At 43.7% G+C, this 16,888-nt stretch overlaps 1 protein-coding gene across 1 annotated transcript in view; it reads right to left on the minus strand.

Moving 5' to 3' along the window:
* HYDIN (HYDIN axonemal central pair apparatus protein) overlaps positions 1-10,629 on the minus strand; it is a 187,323-nt gene extending 176,694 nt beyond the window's left edge. Inside the window, exons 1-4 of the mRNA XM_048515341.1 lie at positions 10,541-10,629; positions 8,251-8,396; positions 6,736-6,861; positions 4,421-4,540 (exon numbers count right to left, since the gene is read on the minus strand). Of these exons, the coding sequence (XP_048371298.1) occupies positions 4,421-4,540; positions 6,736-6,861; positions 8,251-8,373 (369 nt within the window). The 5' untranslated portion in view covers positions 8,374-8,396; positions 10,541-10,629. The remainder of the gene's footprint in view (positions 1-4,420; positions 4,541-6,735; positions 6,862-8,250; positions 8,397-10,540) is intronic.
* Between the last annotated feature and the right edge of the window lie 6,259 nt (positions 10,630-16,888).

The following is a 16,888-nucleotide window of genomic DNA, read 5'->3' on the forward strand; positions in this document are numbered from 1 at the left end:
GGCCTTGAGCAGTAGGCCTTTACCTGCCTCCTCTATCTAAAACAGCTACATAGCTGCACCCGTATATCATAACTGCCCAGGGAGCAAATAGTGCAACTAGCACCAGTGCCAGCTCTTGTCACCATACCCACAGGGCTTCATGATATTACTCATATATCATCAGCTTGGATGTCAATCTGACATTAAGAAGGCTAATATTCAGAAGTCAGCAGGATAACGTTTCATTCTCCCAGAAAACCGTGGGAGCTGCTATGAAAGTCGCTGTCCCCCTGCAAAAGAACTTTAAAGGGAACATGAGACTGCTGAATTAGAATCATCGAGAAATTTGAAACCATCTCCTCAAGGGCTTAACAAGGACTTGGGAACCTGCCTGCCATCAGGGGTGTTAATCACCTTAATCAAAGGCATTAACTCCCTTAGCAAAAGTAGAGAAATAGTATTATTGCCCATTATGGCCATTGTGAAGAGTCCCTCTCCATACTTTCACTCGTTACATTTGAATTTTATATCAAGCATCACCTTTAATTTTTGAATTTCACGGTCTTTTGACCATGATGATTAAAAAGAAAAATCTTCATAAGCTCATATTTAAAGGTCTACCTAGTAAGGACCAACTACGTCCAGTAAATGAAATGCATTTTGTCCCTCTAAAACCTATCTAGAATAAAAACTTGTTAGTTATTATGATACAACCAGGCTGCTGTTTATTTTTGCTACAGTGGGTAAACATAGCTATGCCTCTGGTCTTTCCTCTTTGTATTATTAACATTATTAATAAATTAATTGTTTTAAAGTGGCCCAATAGGTGTGTGTGTGTGGGGGGGTAATCATTGTATTTACTATGTTACCCTGAGATAGTCCAGGATAGCCCAATCTTATCAGATGCCTAGGATTGCTAGGCTGCAAATGGTTTTACTAGAATGCAAGAAGAAAGAATTGGCTGTGGCTCAGTTGCAGAGCGTTTGCATTGCACGCAGAAGGGTCCAGGTTCATTACTTTAAAAAGGAGACAGACAAGGATGATTTTGATACACCAACGGTCTGATTCAGTGTAATGCAGCTTTATGTGTTTTAAGTTCAGGCAGGTTTTCGGATGCCGTTCCGCTTCAGTCCAGCCAGCCCTTAGACTCGTCTGCTAGATTGCCACATCTGCCTGCTAAGTTTCCTGCATACCTTGCTATCAATTCTTTATTAAGCACTTAGAAGGAACCACAGTGCAGAGAGTAGAAGAGACCAGTCCTGGCAATAATGGTTTATGGTTGAGTGGACAGGATACGAAAGGAAAAGGTGACAGCCAGAGGGGTAGAAAGGCAAATAAGCCAGTCCCTGTTCAAAAGGCCATGGAGTTGTTTTAAGGAGTGGGAGGCACTGCAAAGACAACTGGGGGTGCAGCTGGTGAACTGAAAAGCATCTTGTGGAAGAAGCAGCATCCCACAGGCTGTTCTGAATGCCACCACTGCATGGTGTAGTGGTTAAGAGCAGGTGGATTCTAATCTGGAGAATCGGGTTTGATTCCCCACTCCTACACCTGAGTGGTAGAGGTTTTTCTGGTGAACCAGGTATGTTTCTTCACTCCTACATTCCTGTTGGGTGACCTTGGGCTAGTCACAGTTCTTCCGAACTCTCTCAACCCCACATATCTCACAAGGTGTCTGTTGTGGGGAGAGGAAGGGAAAGGAGCTTGTAAGCCACCTAGAGTCTCCTTACAGGAGAGAAAGGTGGGGTATAAATCCAAACTCCTCCTCCTCCTCCTCCTCCTCCTCCTCCTGCTTCTTCTTCTTCTTCTTCTTCTTCTTCTTCTTCTTCTTCTTCTTCTTCTTCTTCTTCTTCTTCTAGTTGTTCTTGTTCTAGTTGTTCTAGTTGTTCTAGTTGTTCTTGTTCTTGTTCTTCTTGTTCTTGTTCTTGTTCTTCTTCTTCTTCAAACCCGGTTCCTCCAGATTAGAGTACACCTGCTTTTAACAGCTACACCACTGAGCAAGAGAAACTGGAAGCAGTGTTTCTTCCTTATACTTAGGCTATTGTACTGAGAGACTGGCTCCAACATGGAAATGTGCCATATTTACATGGTAGACACATATTTTGATTGCATGTGGTAACAGTATGACTTTGTAAATCCAGTTCAGAAGGGATGGACATATTTTTCAACCAGCCTGAAAATGTGTCACCCAAGAGCATAACTGTAGCCCAAACAGCTTCAACAAATAATTTCTGCTTTGCTCAGCACAGAGAAACTTTGAGGAAAATTATCATGGCACTGGTGTTGATTAGCCCGAAATAAATATGCAAAATCTAAGATTGTCTGTTTGGGACGAACAGCAAAAGAGAACCAAAGGCCCAGCTGCTCACTTGAGTAACAGCTGAAACTTTGCCAGGCCAAAGCTAATATGCTCGAGGAAAACCTCAAAGAGGTCATGGCTGCAGGGCAAGGAAGTCATTTCTGAATGATGAAAGAAATCTACCACCTGATGGGCAAAGGGCATAAAGATCACAGAATGCCATATGACTGCTATCCCTCAAGTTAGACAAGCAGTAGGCAGCACAGTGCCTTGGCTGAAAACCCAGTCTGAAAAAGAACTACTGAGAGTCCTCAAGCTTTGGGTTTTGTGGAGAGAACGTGGGAAAACTGGTGTACTTTGCTGGCCTCTGTTCTTAAGGAGCTCCAAGTAACCAAGGAACAGAGAAGGAGAAAGATCCCTTGAAAGCTAAGGAAAGGAGGAAGAACCTCAATAGTAACAAAAAAGTTCCTAGATGGAAGAGAAGCCCCCCCAAAAAACCTTGATTGTAGGACGTCCCCGATGTTCAGGAGAAGAAAAGAAATGTGAACACAAAGCAGCATGCCCCCCCCCCCCCAAGGAAAAAATGATGCAGTTGCAAAACAAAGACTCTCTCGGTTTGGGTCTGCTTTTAGGTGATAACCAGCTGTCCACTATCCCACAAACAGGTAGCTTTGCTTAGCCATTGTGCATCTCCACAAAGCAGACTAGGGAAATCAGCAGGATAACTATTCATTCATTCATTAAATTTCTAATGGCAGCATGGAAGGTGGAGCTTCTCAACATCAGTTGCCCCCCAGTTTGGCTTTTGTTCTATAAAGCCCTCCTGGGATACCTTGTCCTCCAAACAAGTTGAATGTCAACCTGAAGGATTCACTCAGGCATTGCTGTCTTTGCAAGCATCATTAAAAAGAACCATCCAACCCAAACCTTCCTGCTTGAAGAATGCAAGTGATCTTAACACTGCCCACCCATGATAGAATAACCAAAACACAGCCAGTAAATATGAGTGAAGCCTGTTACTGTTATTGTAATTTTGTTTGCATTGATGGAAAAACTTTGCAGATGGGGATATTCTCACCTCTGAATGAGTCTGTTAGTTTGGGGTTCTTATTAACTACTGTAAAACCAGTTAGCTGACTCACTTAACCAGAACACTTGGTTAATCAGCATGCCCAGGTCCTGTAAACCACGCTGCCAGAGGTGGGATCCAGCAGGTTCTCACAGGTTCCCAAGAGTAGGTTACTAATTATTTGTGTGTGCCAAGAGGGGGTTACTAATTGGTGATTTTGCCGCGTGATTTTTGCCTTAGTTACGCCCCTCCTCTCAGCAGTAGCGCGCAGAACTTGAAGCAGTCTAGCAGGAGGTGCACCGGCATGCATGGCAGCCTGCGCCTGCATGCATTCGTTTCCCGCCCAAGGACCAGCGCAGCAGCTGCGTCCTTGCTACAGCCCCGCCCAGGAATGCCCCGCCCCCAGAATGCCGCACTCCGCCCCCGGAATGCCCCACCCAGCCCCATTGGCGCTACGCCACAGTTTGAATCCCACCACCATGGGAATCTGTTACTAAAATTTTTGGATCCCACCACTGCACATTGCCAGCTTGGAACCAGCAATTAAACCATAACACTAAGGGGGAGGGTGCCATGTCAGGACTCACAGTCCCTTCCACTGCTGCCATCAGGTAAAAGCTTTGTAAATCAGTTAGTTAACCGGTACCTCTGATTCCCTATGGATGCCAACTAACAAAGTTATACTATATCATAGACTAGCTGGACCCACTTGGTGGTGATTGGTGTGGAGAAAATGGCTCTAAAATTCAAAGCCCTTAGACAGAAACAAGAGTGCAAATTTGCAACCATCAAGACCAAAGCAACAGCAACTGAGTCAAATCAGAACTATGATGCACCGCCTTCCCTTCCCTGAGATCGCTCAGCAATCACCCACTATACCTGAAGAGGAGAGACAGGATACAAGCACCCAAAAAAGGTTGCCAGTAAGCAGTATTTATTCTGTAGTGACAATTGCTTTGGCTTTCCTCTTACATTAGTGAAGGCAGCGATTTGTGGAATCCCAGGAATGCTTGGTAGCTGAGATGCACAACATCCACTCCCTGCCATCTCACCACCACATGGTCAACGTGGCCTACCTTGTCATTGTTCCGCAGAATCAGTGGCACTTCATAGATCTCGCAAGGGGCAAAATTCTGGAAAATCACTTCTGATGGGAATGGTTGAAACAGCGTCTGGTCCAGATCGACAGAAGAGAACTGAAGGGATAAAGAGAGCATGCAAGTGCTGGGGGCAATAGTGGATCAAAACTATTCCATCAAAAGTGGATCACATGACCTTTCTGGAGGGCATGCAGGGATCTTGAAGAAAAGGCACAGCTGCAGGCCCTGCTAGGGTTACAGATGAATGGGCTGCATTTGGGTTAAATGGAACTTCCCTATCACCCCTCTTCTGCTACAGCCCAAAATACTGTCCTGGGGGATGGGAGACCTCCAACCACAGCTTGAATGGGGAGGAATTAGGCATGTGCCACAGGAAGGGGGAATTGGGAAAAAATCACACACACCCTGAACACATGGAAACATTCTGTTGCTACCAATATTCCAATAAGAATAATGTGGATTAATTCTGTTCCGTGTATAACTTAGTTACGGAACAGAATTACATCACTGGTGCATCGCCACCAGCTCGATCCCTAGGGCTCACACATCTCTGAATGCGAGGAACTTGCTGTAAACAGAAGCATGATAGATGGGGTGGGAGGCAGTGGGGCCGGAAAATTTAAAAGAAAATGTTATACCAAAACCTTTATTAGGCATAAAACCAGTGCCAAGAATTTCAAATACAATAAAAAGATCATTATTGCTCAACTTGCAGTACACCGAGCAAAAACATAGCAACAGCTTCAGATATTTCCACACTAGAGCTATTTAGAAGCTTAGCCATTTTTGTTTTATCAGAGAGGAGCATAAATCCTGTTGGTAAAAAGAAAATGTTCCTTGGAGAAGGCAAAGGTAAATAGAAAGTGTGATTAAACATTTAACATGAAGTTCCCTTCTTCAGATAGAAGCATGTCTAAACAACATACTTCCACTTAAAAAAGAAACAGAAATGTTCATCCTAAATTTTTCACCATGTCTATTTTAGGCATTTCCTTTCTCTTCTTCTCCAGCGTTTGATTCAGCCCCTTGATGAAATCATCATCCTCCCACTATCACAACCAAGGGTTACCCTCCTTTTTTTTTCCAATAGAAAGACTATAAATTTCAGGAGGAACTGACATAAAACCCATCTGGGTTGGATCCAGCCAACTTTCTTTTTCAGTCTTGGGCAAATTTGCCTCTTTATCCAGCTCCCACTCCATGTGGCTTTTATTGACACGGGCCCCGACATCTGCAGCGTAGCTTTTCTGTAGCGAAAGGGGACCCTCTTCCCTCTTCTAATCAGCGGGGAAGTTCTTTTAGAGCTTCTCTAGTACAATGATAGAATTTTTTAAAAGGCAAAGTTTTACAATATTGGATGCTATGTGGTTTCTGGGCTGTATGGCCGTGTTCTAGCAGCATTCTCTCCTGACGTTTCGCCTGCATCTGTGGCTGGCATCTGAAGATCCTCTGAAGATGCCAGCCACAGATGCAGGCGAAACGTCAGGAGAGAATGCTGCTAGAACACGGCCATACAGCCCGGAAACCACACAGCATCCAAGTGATTCCGGCCGTGAAAGCCTTCGACAATACATTTTACAATATTGTTTTAGCTTTTTATTTTCTCAAAAAGCTTTCTTCTATTTTCACAAGACATACTTGCAAATCTTAAAGAGCAACAATGTGCTGCTTCACTGTTGTTACTGTTTGGATAGGACCAAGGGTATCAATACATTTTTTAATTTCCTAATTATAACAAATAGCACAGTGTTGAGTTCCAAGGACTGTACACTGATATTATATTACTATAATAATCTTTAGGGTGGAGAAATTCCTGGAGATCTGGGAGTGCAGCCGGTGTTTGGAGAGGGACGTCAGCAGGGTATGATGCCAGGAAGTCCACCCTCCAAAATTTTATCCAGAGAAGTCATCTTTGTAGTCTGCAGATCAGTTATAATTCCAGGATATCTCCAGGCCCCATCTGGAGGTTGGCAGCCCTATTAATCATGCAACTTTAAGTCTGATGCAAAAAGAAGAGTGGCATGAATTTTCATTTCCTCCTCAAAGTTCAAAGAATTCAAGAACACGCTTTTGTGATTCAGAGCTCACTTCCTCAGATGCATGGACTTCATCTATCTGAAGAAGCGAACTCCAAGATACAAGTCACAAAATCTTAAGCTGATATAAATTCTGGGGAGTCTTAGAAGTGCTAAAGAGCTTCTGTTTTTGACACAGCCATCAGAACTCTGGAATCGGAACTCATGTTTTGTTGTTATTCAGGTCCACGGCAGCGAAGCAAGAAGAAGTGCTACCTTCTGGTGCGAAGTTTCGCTCATGTCTAAAAGCTGGACGATGCGAGGGAGGCGCATCTCATGGGTGTCTGCCAGTTTCTGCTCCGTTGTGAGAGACATCTCTTTCAGGAAGGTAGATGGAGTCAGCTGCAATTCAGAGTCAAGATCAGAGTCAAGATCACATCACTGCCTACACTGAGAACAGCTTTCTCTGGTGGTGCACATGGAAGTACTCCCTACCGCCAGGAGAAAGCCAATCTACCATTCATTTTCCCAGAACATTTGACATTCAGATATGTTGGACTTCCATTCAATATACATTCCTAGTACATTTGCTTGTGGTTTTTTGCATAATCTGCCCTGGGTCCCTGGTGCCTGGCAGCGCTCTGGCCACTACACCCCCACCCCCCCAGCATTGAGAAAGAAGGAAAGTTAGTTGAGTTTTAAAGGAATGGTGTAGTTAACTTTCCTCCATCCGGCTGCACCAAGGCCAGCAAGATACTGGGGGCGGAGACAAGACCAGGGAAGGAGAGAGTCCTCCCTGGCCTTGTCTCTCCCCTCAGTACCTTGCCAGCCTCGGCACACCTCAGATAGAAATTGGGTGAATTTAATGGCACCACAGGGGTTTTTTTGCGGAGGGAGAGGTGGCAGGGGGAAACTGGGGGGGGGGGGCGGGACGAGTCTCTGGTGCCTTTTTAAAAGTAACTCCCCTGAAGCCAGAGCAAACAGATTTTCAGGGCTACATTAAAGGGTCGGTGTGCAAGCTTACCAAGAATTCAAGCCCTATAAATCTTTCCCCCAACCCTGGGGACCTAGGGGAGCAGATGATGTTGCAGACACACTTTGTATATGCTTTTTGCTTACAGGGACTAAATCAAATGGTTCTCCCAGGCAGGCTAGGGAGAGGCTAAAATCCTTTCTTCAATACTCTCACCGACTGTTAACTTACAAGGGGACCACGTTCATGTCAGAACATAAACGGTACTATAATAATTTTAATGCCTCTCTCTGTGTGTGACTTTAAACTGAGAGCTGAGTTGGAGAGAGAATGCAGTGACACCCTTAAAACCAACCAAGTTTTATTCTTGGTATCTAAAGAGAAGCATATGCATACAAAGATTTACACCAAGAATAAAACTTGGCTAGTCTTAAAGGTGCCACTGGACTCAACATCCACCAGCAGGTAACTTCACAATCTACAAAGCAATCCTAGGCCCTGCTAAGGAATTTGGAAGGGCGTAACTCCACTTAGGACTGCACTGCCAGTTACTTGTTGAATGAAGAGACACCTCCTGTTGTCCATCTGGATTTATTGTCCATCACGACATTGATAGGTAAGTGACAGTTAAAGTGATTCGCTTTCCCACATCTACATTCAGATCATAAACTGTACGTGAGCTGCAATGAACGGTGTATGTTATAATAGTCTTCTGCTTTCTGCCCCACATTAACAGAATTCACAAGTTAGTTAGCCCAAGGGTTATTTTTGTAACCAGGCCTAGAAGAATAAAATGAACTTGGTACAAAGAAACATACTGGGGCATCCTTCTTCTTTTCTTCTCTGATCAGCTTCGGATTGCGAGGTGCCACGACCTTGCTTTGAAATCCTTCAGGCAACTTGCAAGGATTCACACATTTCTGAATTCTGTCGGTTTGCATCTTTGATTAATCCGGCAGAGCCTCTGGAATAAGAACAAGAGATTTTAAACAGCTGGAAGAATAAAGGTCTGTGGGAGGGGAGAGGGGACTACTATGAGAACAAAATTATGAGAACCTGAAGTTAGGCAATACATGTGATTATTTTGGGTTGGGTCTGAATGCCATCAAGAAGTCTCAGAAGAGATATTTGTTTCCTGGTGTCTTTTGACAGCCCTTGCCACAAAATTCACAGTTCCTGTTGTGCTTAATTATCACCTGATGGTGGACTAAGACGCACTGCAAAGTACATCCCTTGGAAAGCAAATCAACTGACACCCTATGCAGAATTTTTTAAAAGAAAAAAGCAGCTTCAAGACCTAATAAGTGATCATCTCTACCACATGGATTTTGGTGTCACTAGAAAGGCACAGCTGGTGAATTTGCAGTCATCGCCAGCTCTTTCCCTTTGGCCTTATTCTCTTCTGTGTGTGATCCTTGATAAGTTCACATCCCTCTTCAGGCTGGACACCCTTTTGCCACCACCGGTCATTTAAATTAAAAAAGACGTCCATGCCTCAGGAGGTAGGGAGGCAACATTCTGCCCACCCACTCCCTGTTGGTCCAGAAAGACTATTTAAAAAGAACTCAGAATTTGATTTCAGGCAATTACTGCTGTCAAATGATGGCTGAATTCTGACTTCAGTGGGTTCTATGAAGAGCCCTGCTGGATCAGTCCAGATGTTGATCTAATCCAGCATCCTATTTCCTATCTCAAATGGTGGCCGACCAGTTACCCAGAAGGTCCAGCATCAGGGCAGAGACTTCTGAGGACTTCTGAGGACTTCTCCAGATGTTTGATCCTACAATTGATATTCAGTTGTTTACTGCCTCTGAATGTGAGGGCTCCCCATGGCTAGTAGCTACTCACAGACCTACCCTCCTTTAATCTGTCTAATCCCCTTTTAAGACATCTGTATGTGCTCATCTATGGTTTCATTGCTGTTTTCATTCATCTTCTAAGAGGCAGGATTAAAAGTTGTTTCACAAACCAGAGATGTAAGTATCTCATGATGGTGCTGCTGGAGGGGAAAATCGCTTTCACTTTTGCAGGTGTAGTTTTATCACTTCTAGTTGTGGCCTTGGAGTTCTGCAGCTGGGAGGAGCCTCCAGGCCGGACAATGTGAACTGTCGGCTTCTCAGGTGGGGGTGGGAATCTTACACTCATGTTATCAAGAGTTTGGCATGGTTTTTGCCAGAAGTCTCTTTCTATGTTCCTGACATGTCTTGAACCCATCAAGTGATTTATTGTCTGAATGGGGAATCTGACAAAGTGACATGAGGGAGGGGGAAAATTATAGAAGAAATGGTTTCAAGATTCGGAAGGTTCTCCTTCCACCTTATATGCTGCTGACAATAAGGTGCCCAACACCAGTGACCTATACAAATGAGTTTAGCATGTATTTGTGTTTACTGTACATATTATCTTGCATTCACTACATTTTATACTTATACAGTGTAGAAAATTATATTACATAAACTATAATGCCTAATATTTCATGTTTTGTTTCAGTTTCCATAATCTCAGTCCTATTGCATTGCTTATGAGACGCTTTCTCTATTGATTGCATTGATTTACAATATGTATTCGACACACAGTCTCAATGAGAAAGACAAACTAGAATGTAATTTTAATAGCAAAATGTATGTACTGAAAGACCAGATCTCTTTATATATTTAGCACCCAAATGTATTGATTTGTATGCCTCTTAAGTAAACCTTTTCAAGGTTTTTCACAATAAATCAATGCATCTGTTTGTAAAAGATGTAATTTGTCTAACAACCTGTTTTCTGAGTTGATCCAATGCCTAGTCATAGATTATGTTGATTGCACAGGAGTGGTTCCAGGAATAAAATTACAAGAGTTACCCTCCCCCCCCCCCCACAAACATAATAAAGGCAAATGAGCATCTATCAATCCATTAAACCAAATGTTCTTTATAAACTAGAGTATTAGCAGCAACTCGTATTAAACAACATTAAATAAAATTATTGAACTGCCAAGTAGCAAATGCATACAATGAGATTTTAAAGGTTGTTCTTAATAATTTTTCCAGCTCCCACCTGGAGGAAGAGAACCCTGGAGCCCCAAGCAACCCCACAGAGGAGCAAGTCATGACCAAACACTTACTTGGGGAGGCCCTTTCACCTCCTCCCGCTACCCCTCAAGCTCCAACAGACACATCAGCTCCCTTCCTCAGCCACCAGCTGCTGTTTCCTGGTTCCCATAGCAACTAGGCCTTCCCTCTAAGAGGAAAACAGACACAGAACTTTGGCTGCAGGCCCGTCAGCACTATGGTAACCACTGGATCGCTTGTCAGCACAGCCATGCCCCAGACAGACGAGGCTGTGGGAAGGAGGGCAGAAGTTCCTGATGATTACACGGGCCTTTTCCCCTTTTTGCATTAGTTTTCAAGGCAGCGTGCAAGACAGAGCAGGGAATTCCTCTTTAAGAGACAGTCATAACACTTCTGCAGTCACATCTTTCCCTGCTCCATTCATCTAAAGATATTCTTTACAGTAGTAGAAGAAGAAGAGTTTGGATTTATACTCCGCCCTTTCACTCCTCTAAGGAGACTCAAAGGGATGTACAATCTCCTTTTCCTTCCCCCCCCCCCATCACAACAAACACCCTGTGAGGTGGGTGGGGTTGAGAGAGCTCTGAAGAACTGTGACTAGCCCAAGGTCATCCAGCTGACATGTGTTGGAGTGCATAAGCTAATCTGGCTCACCAGATAAGCCTCCACAGCCCAAGTGGCAGAGTGGGGAATCAAACTCGGTTCTCCAGTACACCACCCTGGCTCTCTAAAGACATTAAGCTGTCTGAGAGCTGGTCAGTGGTCAGGACACTGTACTCCCCATCTAGAACCACCTCAACTGTACACATTATCTTGCCATCACTATATTTTATACTTATACAGTGTTCTCCAACAATTAATTCCATGACATGGAATCTACTTGTTTCTTCTCCAAAGCATCTCTCTCCAAAGTACAGGATTGCCAACAAGCCTGGAGAAAATGTCTTATTCCTTTAATAGTAGGTGATGTTATTTAGATTTATGCCATGAAAATCTTTAACTTGTTGGGGATCAGAACTAGCACATGCATCATCTTTTTGAGTTCTGCTTGATTATCAGAAGGGTTTTTAATAATTACATGGCTTACTTCCTGCATCTTCATTGAAACTAATAATAGAGATCTCTACTGTAAATAATTGTGACTATTTAATTTTGAAACAGGATACGAAGAGACTGGATGGGTGGCATTTTGACTCATGATTCCTTGGGCTTGCAGCACAGCTTCGGGTTGGTTGGCACCCATGGTCTCTGGTCTTTGAAGTGCTGCAAACGAGCTGTCTTGTTGATTTCTCTTCCTGTGAGATGCAACTTAGCCTTCCTCTTTTTATCTCCAGGCACATGCAAAAACAGGCTTTCCCTCTCTTGAGCAAGCTTTGTTCACCAGCTGCAGAGAAAAGGCTCCTGCCTTCAGCAAGTCCAAGAGTTGCCCCAAGAAAAAGAGATTTATCTCAGAGGTTCAGAAAACTTATATTTCAAAACTGCTCCTATCTATTCATACTCATCTGCACAGTGGTATGCATGCCGGCTCTGGGCCCATAACCTTTAGTTGGGGTAAGATATTCATATTCATAGTCATCATATTTAGCTGAGCAATACAACAAAAGCTGACAACGCCAGCACACTGTGAGTGAGATTTTACAAAAAGATTCTTTACTAAATAAAACTAGATAGGAAGGGAATACATGAATAGACAATAATAAAAAACTTTTCAAATGAGCTGCATTTTAACTATATATTAATCTAGATCTGAAGAAGATAAAAGAGAAAGAACATGTGAGCGGGGAAAACAAAGAACAATTAACTTTTTATCCAAAGCTCCCCCTTTTGCCTGCATGACTCAAGGCATGTCTCCCTTGTGCATTTTACTAATTATGAAAGAGACATCTACTTTACAGAAAGAACCCTAAACTTGATACCCCATTTGTTACAAGGTAATCTAAATGATCTGGTTACAGCAAATAAACCAACAGCAAATTAATTCTTTCATGAATGAGGGGCTGGCACTCAAAAAATCCAATCCAACTGCCCCTTTCCATGCTCTAGGCCTCTGATAAAGGGGAAGATCATTCATTTACCTCCAGGTCCTGCTCTCTTCTACACTTCAGTGGAGTAGGAAGTGCTTCAGAAAAGTACTTTTGGAGCTGCACAGAGAACCCATCTGCTTCTAGAACCACCTAAGATTTTGTGGAATGCACCAGGCTTTTTAAAATTGGACTGTTTCCTCATTATGGTACCCATTGTGTGTTTATAAAGGGTCATCAAGTCATAGCCAATTTCCAGTAACCCCAGCAAGGGGCCCTTAAGTCAAGGGAACAGTGTTGTTCATTTGTTCCTGAACAGAAATTAGGAGCTGTGGCTATTTATCTTCATGTAATCATGAAAAAGTAAAAATTCTCCTTTCATCCATCCTCACAATATGCGTGACCAAATCATTGCTTCCATTCTGCAGCTGGAGAGTAGAGAGATGGGGCGTGTAGGAGAAAGATACTAATTATTCCCCTTTAATAGATAACAGTTGTTTCCATGTCAATAACCATAACAATTCAAAGGCACCACCCACATCTAAGAGGGAGACTGCAGCCCATCTGGGACAAAACTCAAGAGATGAGAAAGATATCCTGTTCCTTTTCAAACCTTTCCACAAGGGAAAGCCCTATTGTGGAAACAAAGGGGGGCATTGCATTGAAGTTATTTTCCTTCCCCTTTCATGAGTCCTTGTAGATTTTCTACTTGTCTCCCTCTATTAGCAAATTTGATGTACCCACTAGCCCAAGACAATTTCTGTATGCTTCAGGACAATCCCAGGCATGTAAAAATAAAAATGTTTTCCCCCTTTCAGCAATGGAAAGGGGAAGCATCAAAAAATGAGACTGTATGGAGAGTGAGTATGCACACTGGCAGTTCTCGTTTTTACTGATAACAGGTTGAATATATCAGCCCTAGCCATGTTGCCTAATTCTCCTACAAGGGGTCTTCAACAGAGGGTTTCTAAATGCTCAAGGGGCGCTGTAGCTTAGCAAAAATGTTCATTTGGAACAGTCCAGCAAGCTGACTTTGGGAAGCATGCAGTGTTGCACATCAGTTAAGGAAGGAGGAAAAAGAGAAGAGGAAGGAGGAAAATTAATGGAGGAAGCAGGGCTTGAGACACACATGCCCAAACACAATTTCCAGCATGATATCAGCTCTCAAGCAACAAGAAATTAGGACTGGAAGAAAAAGTATACCTGCTCACAAAGCCCTCGATAGCTTGATATCTTCAAAAGGAGGAGGGGTGGAGGTGAAAAAAAGCTCAGGTTTTTGTGTTGCCAAGTCCTCAGTATGAATTCTTGCCCTCAACTCTCCTATACAGCTTAGGAGAGAAAAAATATAACTACACTTGCCCTTCTTGTATGATACCACTGTGCACCAATGTTTCACCAGGAGTTTCCTGCTCAGCTTGGAATGAACTTCTACAACTGGGGCTCTTTCCCAATAGCTCAGGATTGCCAAGCATCATGGTGAGCCAAGCAGCAAATGGCAGATCTAGCCCTGGTGCTGGGCAACATCATCGTTTTGTGCCATGTGTTTCTGGGATGGAAATTCCCCATCTATCTATCTGTTATTCTCCCTCCCCCTTAATTAACCTTCAAAATCAATGGCTTGATTCTCCAGCTGAGAAGACAGTGTCTGAACATCCTCTGCTCGGGCTTATTTCCGTTTTGATGTCCCTTGTCAGGGCTCTTCTATTCCCCTGTTTGCAAACTTCCTCCTGCCCTGTAACCATTTTCATTAAGGAGAAAACCCAAACAGAAGGAAACACAAAATGAGCTGCTGGTTCTGGAGGCTGAACTCCTTCCAAGTCCTCCTTTCAACAAATGAGAGTTGAAGGGTTCAACAGCCTTGCTAGAAGCAATAATTAAGAACTGAGAAGAGACCAGAGGTGGGCACCGAAGAAGCTGGCCAGAAAGGATCTGAGGAGAGCTCTCAAAGGCCACTTCACACATTACTCAATACATAAGGTGGGGTGGGTCAACACTATAGCATATAAGTTGTGATTCCTATGCATGCAGTATCTAATTAAGTGTAGGTGAAGAAGTTCCAGCATTTCCCATGCATATTTTTTTCAAGCCTGAAACAGTCTGGAGCAATGGTGGCAAACCTATGGCACTCCAGATGTTCATGGACTACAATTCCCATCAGCCAATTGGCCATGCTGGCAGGGGCTGATGGGAATTGTAGTCCATGAACATCTGGAGTGCCATAGGTTCGCCACCACGGGTCTGGGGGGTGGGGGGGTAGTGGTGGGATTCAGATAATTTAACAACTGGTTGTTCACAAGCACCATTTTAACAACCGGTTCTGCCGAAGTGGTGTGAACCTACTGAATCCCACCACTGACGTGGAGGGGGGGTGTCTGTCTGTTGGAGGAAACCCGCATGTATCCCAGGAAAAATGTCATCAACCCAAATAGTGCCCCCTCTTGGAGTGTTTCAGGTTGGGAAAATGATGCAGGTGGGAAGGCTGAAGGTTGTTTTAGAATAATAAAAGAACATATAATAATACATTAAAAGCAATGAATCCTACAAGTAGCAGCCAGATTGTATCCCATGAGCTATAAAACAATCAACTAAAATAGAAGAGTAAATAATCAGATAAATCATTCAAAGTCCCTCTGGCATGAAAATGCTTTAAGTCTACTGTAGACAAGGTTAACGACTGACTGGAACAAAAATGTTGGTCCCCTTTAACTGAGTCTTGATGGGATGTTACTTGCCTCATGTCATGAAAAGATTCAGCTGCTCATTTCCATGCTTTAAGCAGCTCACAAAGTGAAAGCCATACAATACAATACAATACAATACAATCAGTTTTAAAAAAACCTTATAAATAACAAGTCAAGCCACCAAAAACAAGGCCATCAAAGCAGCATAAAACAATATTCAACAGGTCTCCAGACTTGTTGGCAACTGTCCAAGGATGTCAGGGCACCTCAAGTACAGGCCTCCTAGATTTCTCCAGGAGTGGTGATGAAGGCAGCTTGCTATCCACCACACCCCAAACCACACCAACCCAAGTGGAGTTGCTGCACTTAACTCCAATTGATCCCCCAATACCCCTGCCTACATTGGCCTAGCAGGTAGCACTCCACTGTCTGGCAAGTGAGGTCCTCAGCAACCCCACACTCTGTAGGACAGTCTTTCTCAGCAACAGTGGCAAGGTCCACTGTTGAGCAAAAGTGGCGTGTGTGTGCATGCGTGCAAAGGGGGCGTGTGTGTGCATGCATGTGTGCGTGCGTGCTGTGACAGGACATGGTTGAGGGTGTGCCTCATAGCAATCCTGGCTCTGGAAGTCCTGAAAAGATAACATGTCACCCTCTATTTATTTATGATTCTTTTATGCTGCCTCTATAGAGGCGGCAGCTTACAGTACAATCTTCACAATTTACCAATACAAACAAAAGTAGTCATAGCATTGTAGGGAAGGAAGTTCCACAGCCTAGAAAGGTTGCCAACCTTCAGGTGGGGCCTAAAGGTCTTTTGGAATTATAACTGGTCTCCAGGCTATAGATATCAATACCCCAGAGGAAATGGCAACTTTAGAGATTGGACTCTATGGTATTATATCCTCCTGATGTCCCTCTCCTCTCCAAACTCCACCTTCCACAGGATCACAGGAAAATCCCACCCGCCAATCTCAAGTCCCAGCAGGCTGATATGGATGGTGACGGCCTTCAGGCATTTAGGACTTTAAACCCAGTTCTGAGAATTGTCCCCAGTATGCCTGCATACCATCCCCAGTGTGCATTATACTGCAAGAAGCTGCTGGCTGACAGAAGGGAAATGCAGAGAGGCTGATCTTAAATCACCTGCTGTTCAAGCATCACCACTTGCTTTAGCAACTTGCCCCTCGTCCCCCCCAAAGGGATGTTTGCAACTGTTCTTAACGTAAATCTTCAGAGCCCAGGTCCTCCCAGGCTGAACGGAGTCCATGCAAAAGCATCCACAGCTGCAAATTTTCTGGCTAAGCTGGTCTCTCATAGTTAATCACATACAACACTGATTTCCCTCCCACTGCATTATTGCGCATAATGACAAGCGGGGGCATCTGCAACATGCAGCTATATACTCTGCCTGCCTAGCCCTTTTTCTGAAGTAGAATATTTAGGCAATCACTAGTACAGATATGGCATGGTGTGGCTTACAGTTGTTCTAGCTCAGAGAAAGAAAACTTCCCTCCCGCGAGGTGTGGACAGAAATCCCAGTAAAGTAATATTGCTGCTGGAGCTCCTCAAAATATCCAACACAATCCCCTGCTTGTCCCCCAGTCCAGGAAGCTGAAACATTCTCTAAAAGAAAAAGATGGCAAACAGCTTAAATCTAAGACCCTTCTGTACCAATAATACAGTTGTCAATCTCCACGCA

Source organism: Sphaerodactylus townsendi, linkage group LG14, assembly GCF_021028975.2.
Source record: "Sphaerodactylus townsendi isolate TG3544 linkage group LG14, MPM_Stown_v2.3, whole genome shotgun sequence".
Classification (NCBI taxonomy): Eukaryota; Metazoa; Chordata; class Lepidosauria; order Squamata; family Sphaerodactylidae; genus Sphaerodactylus; species Sphaerodactylus townsendi.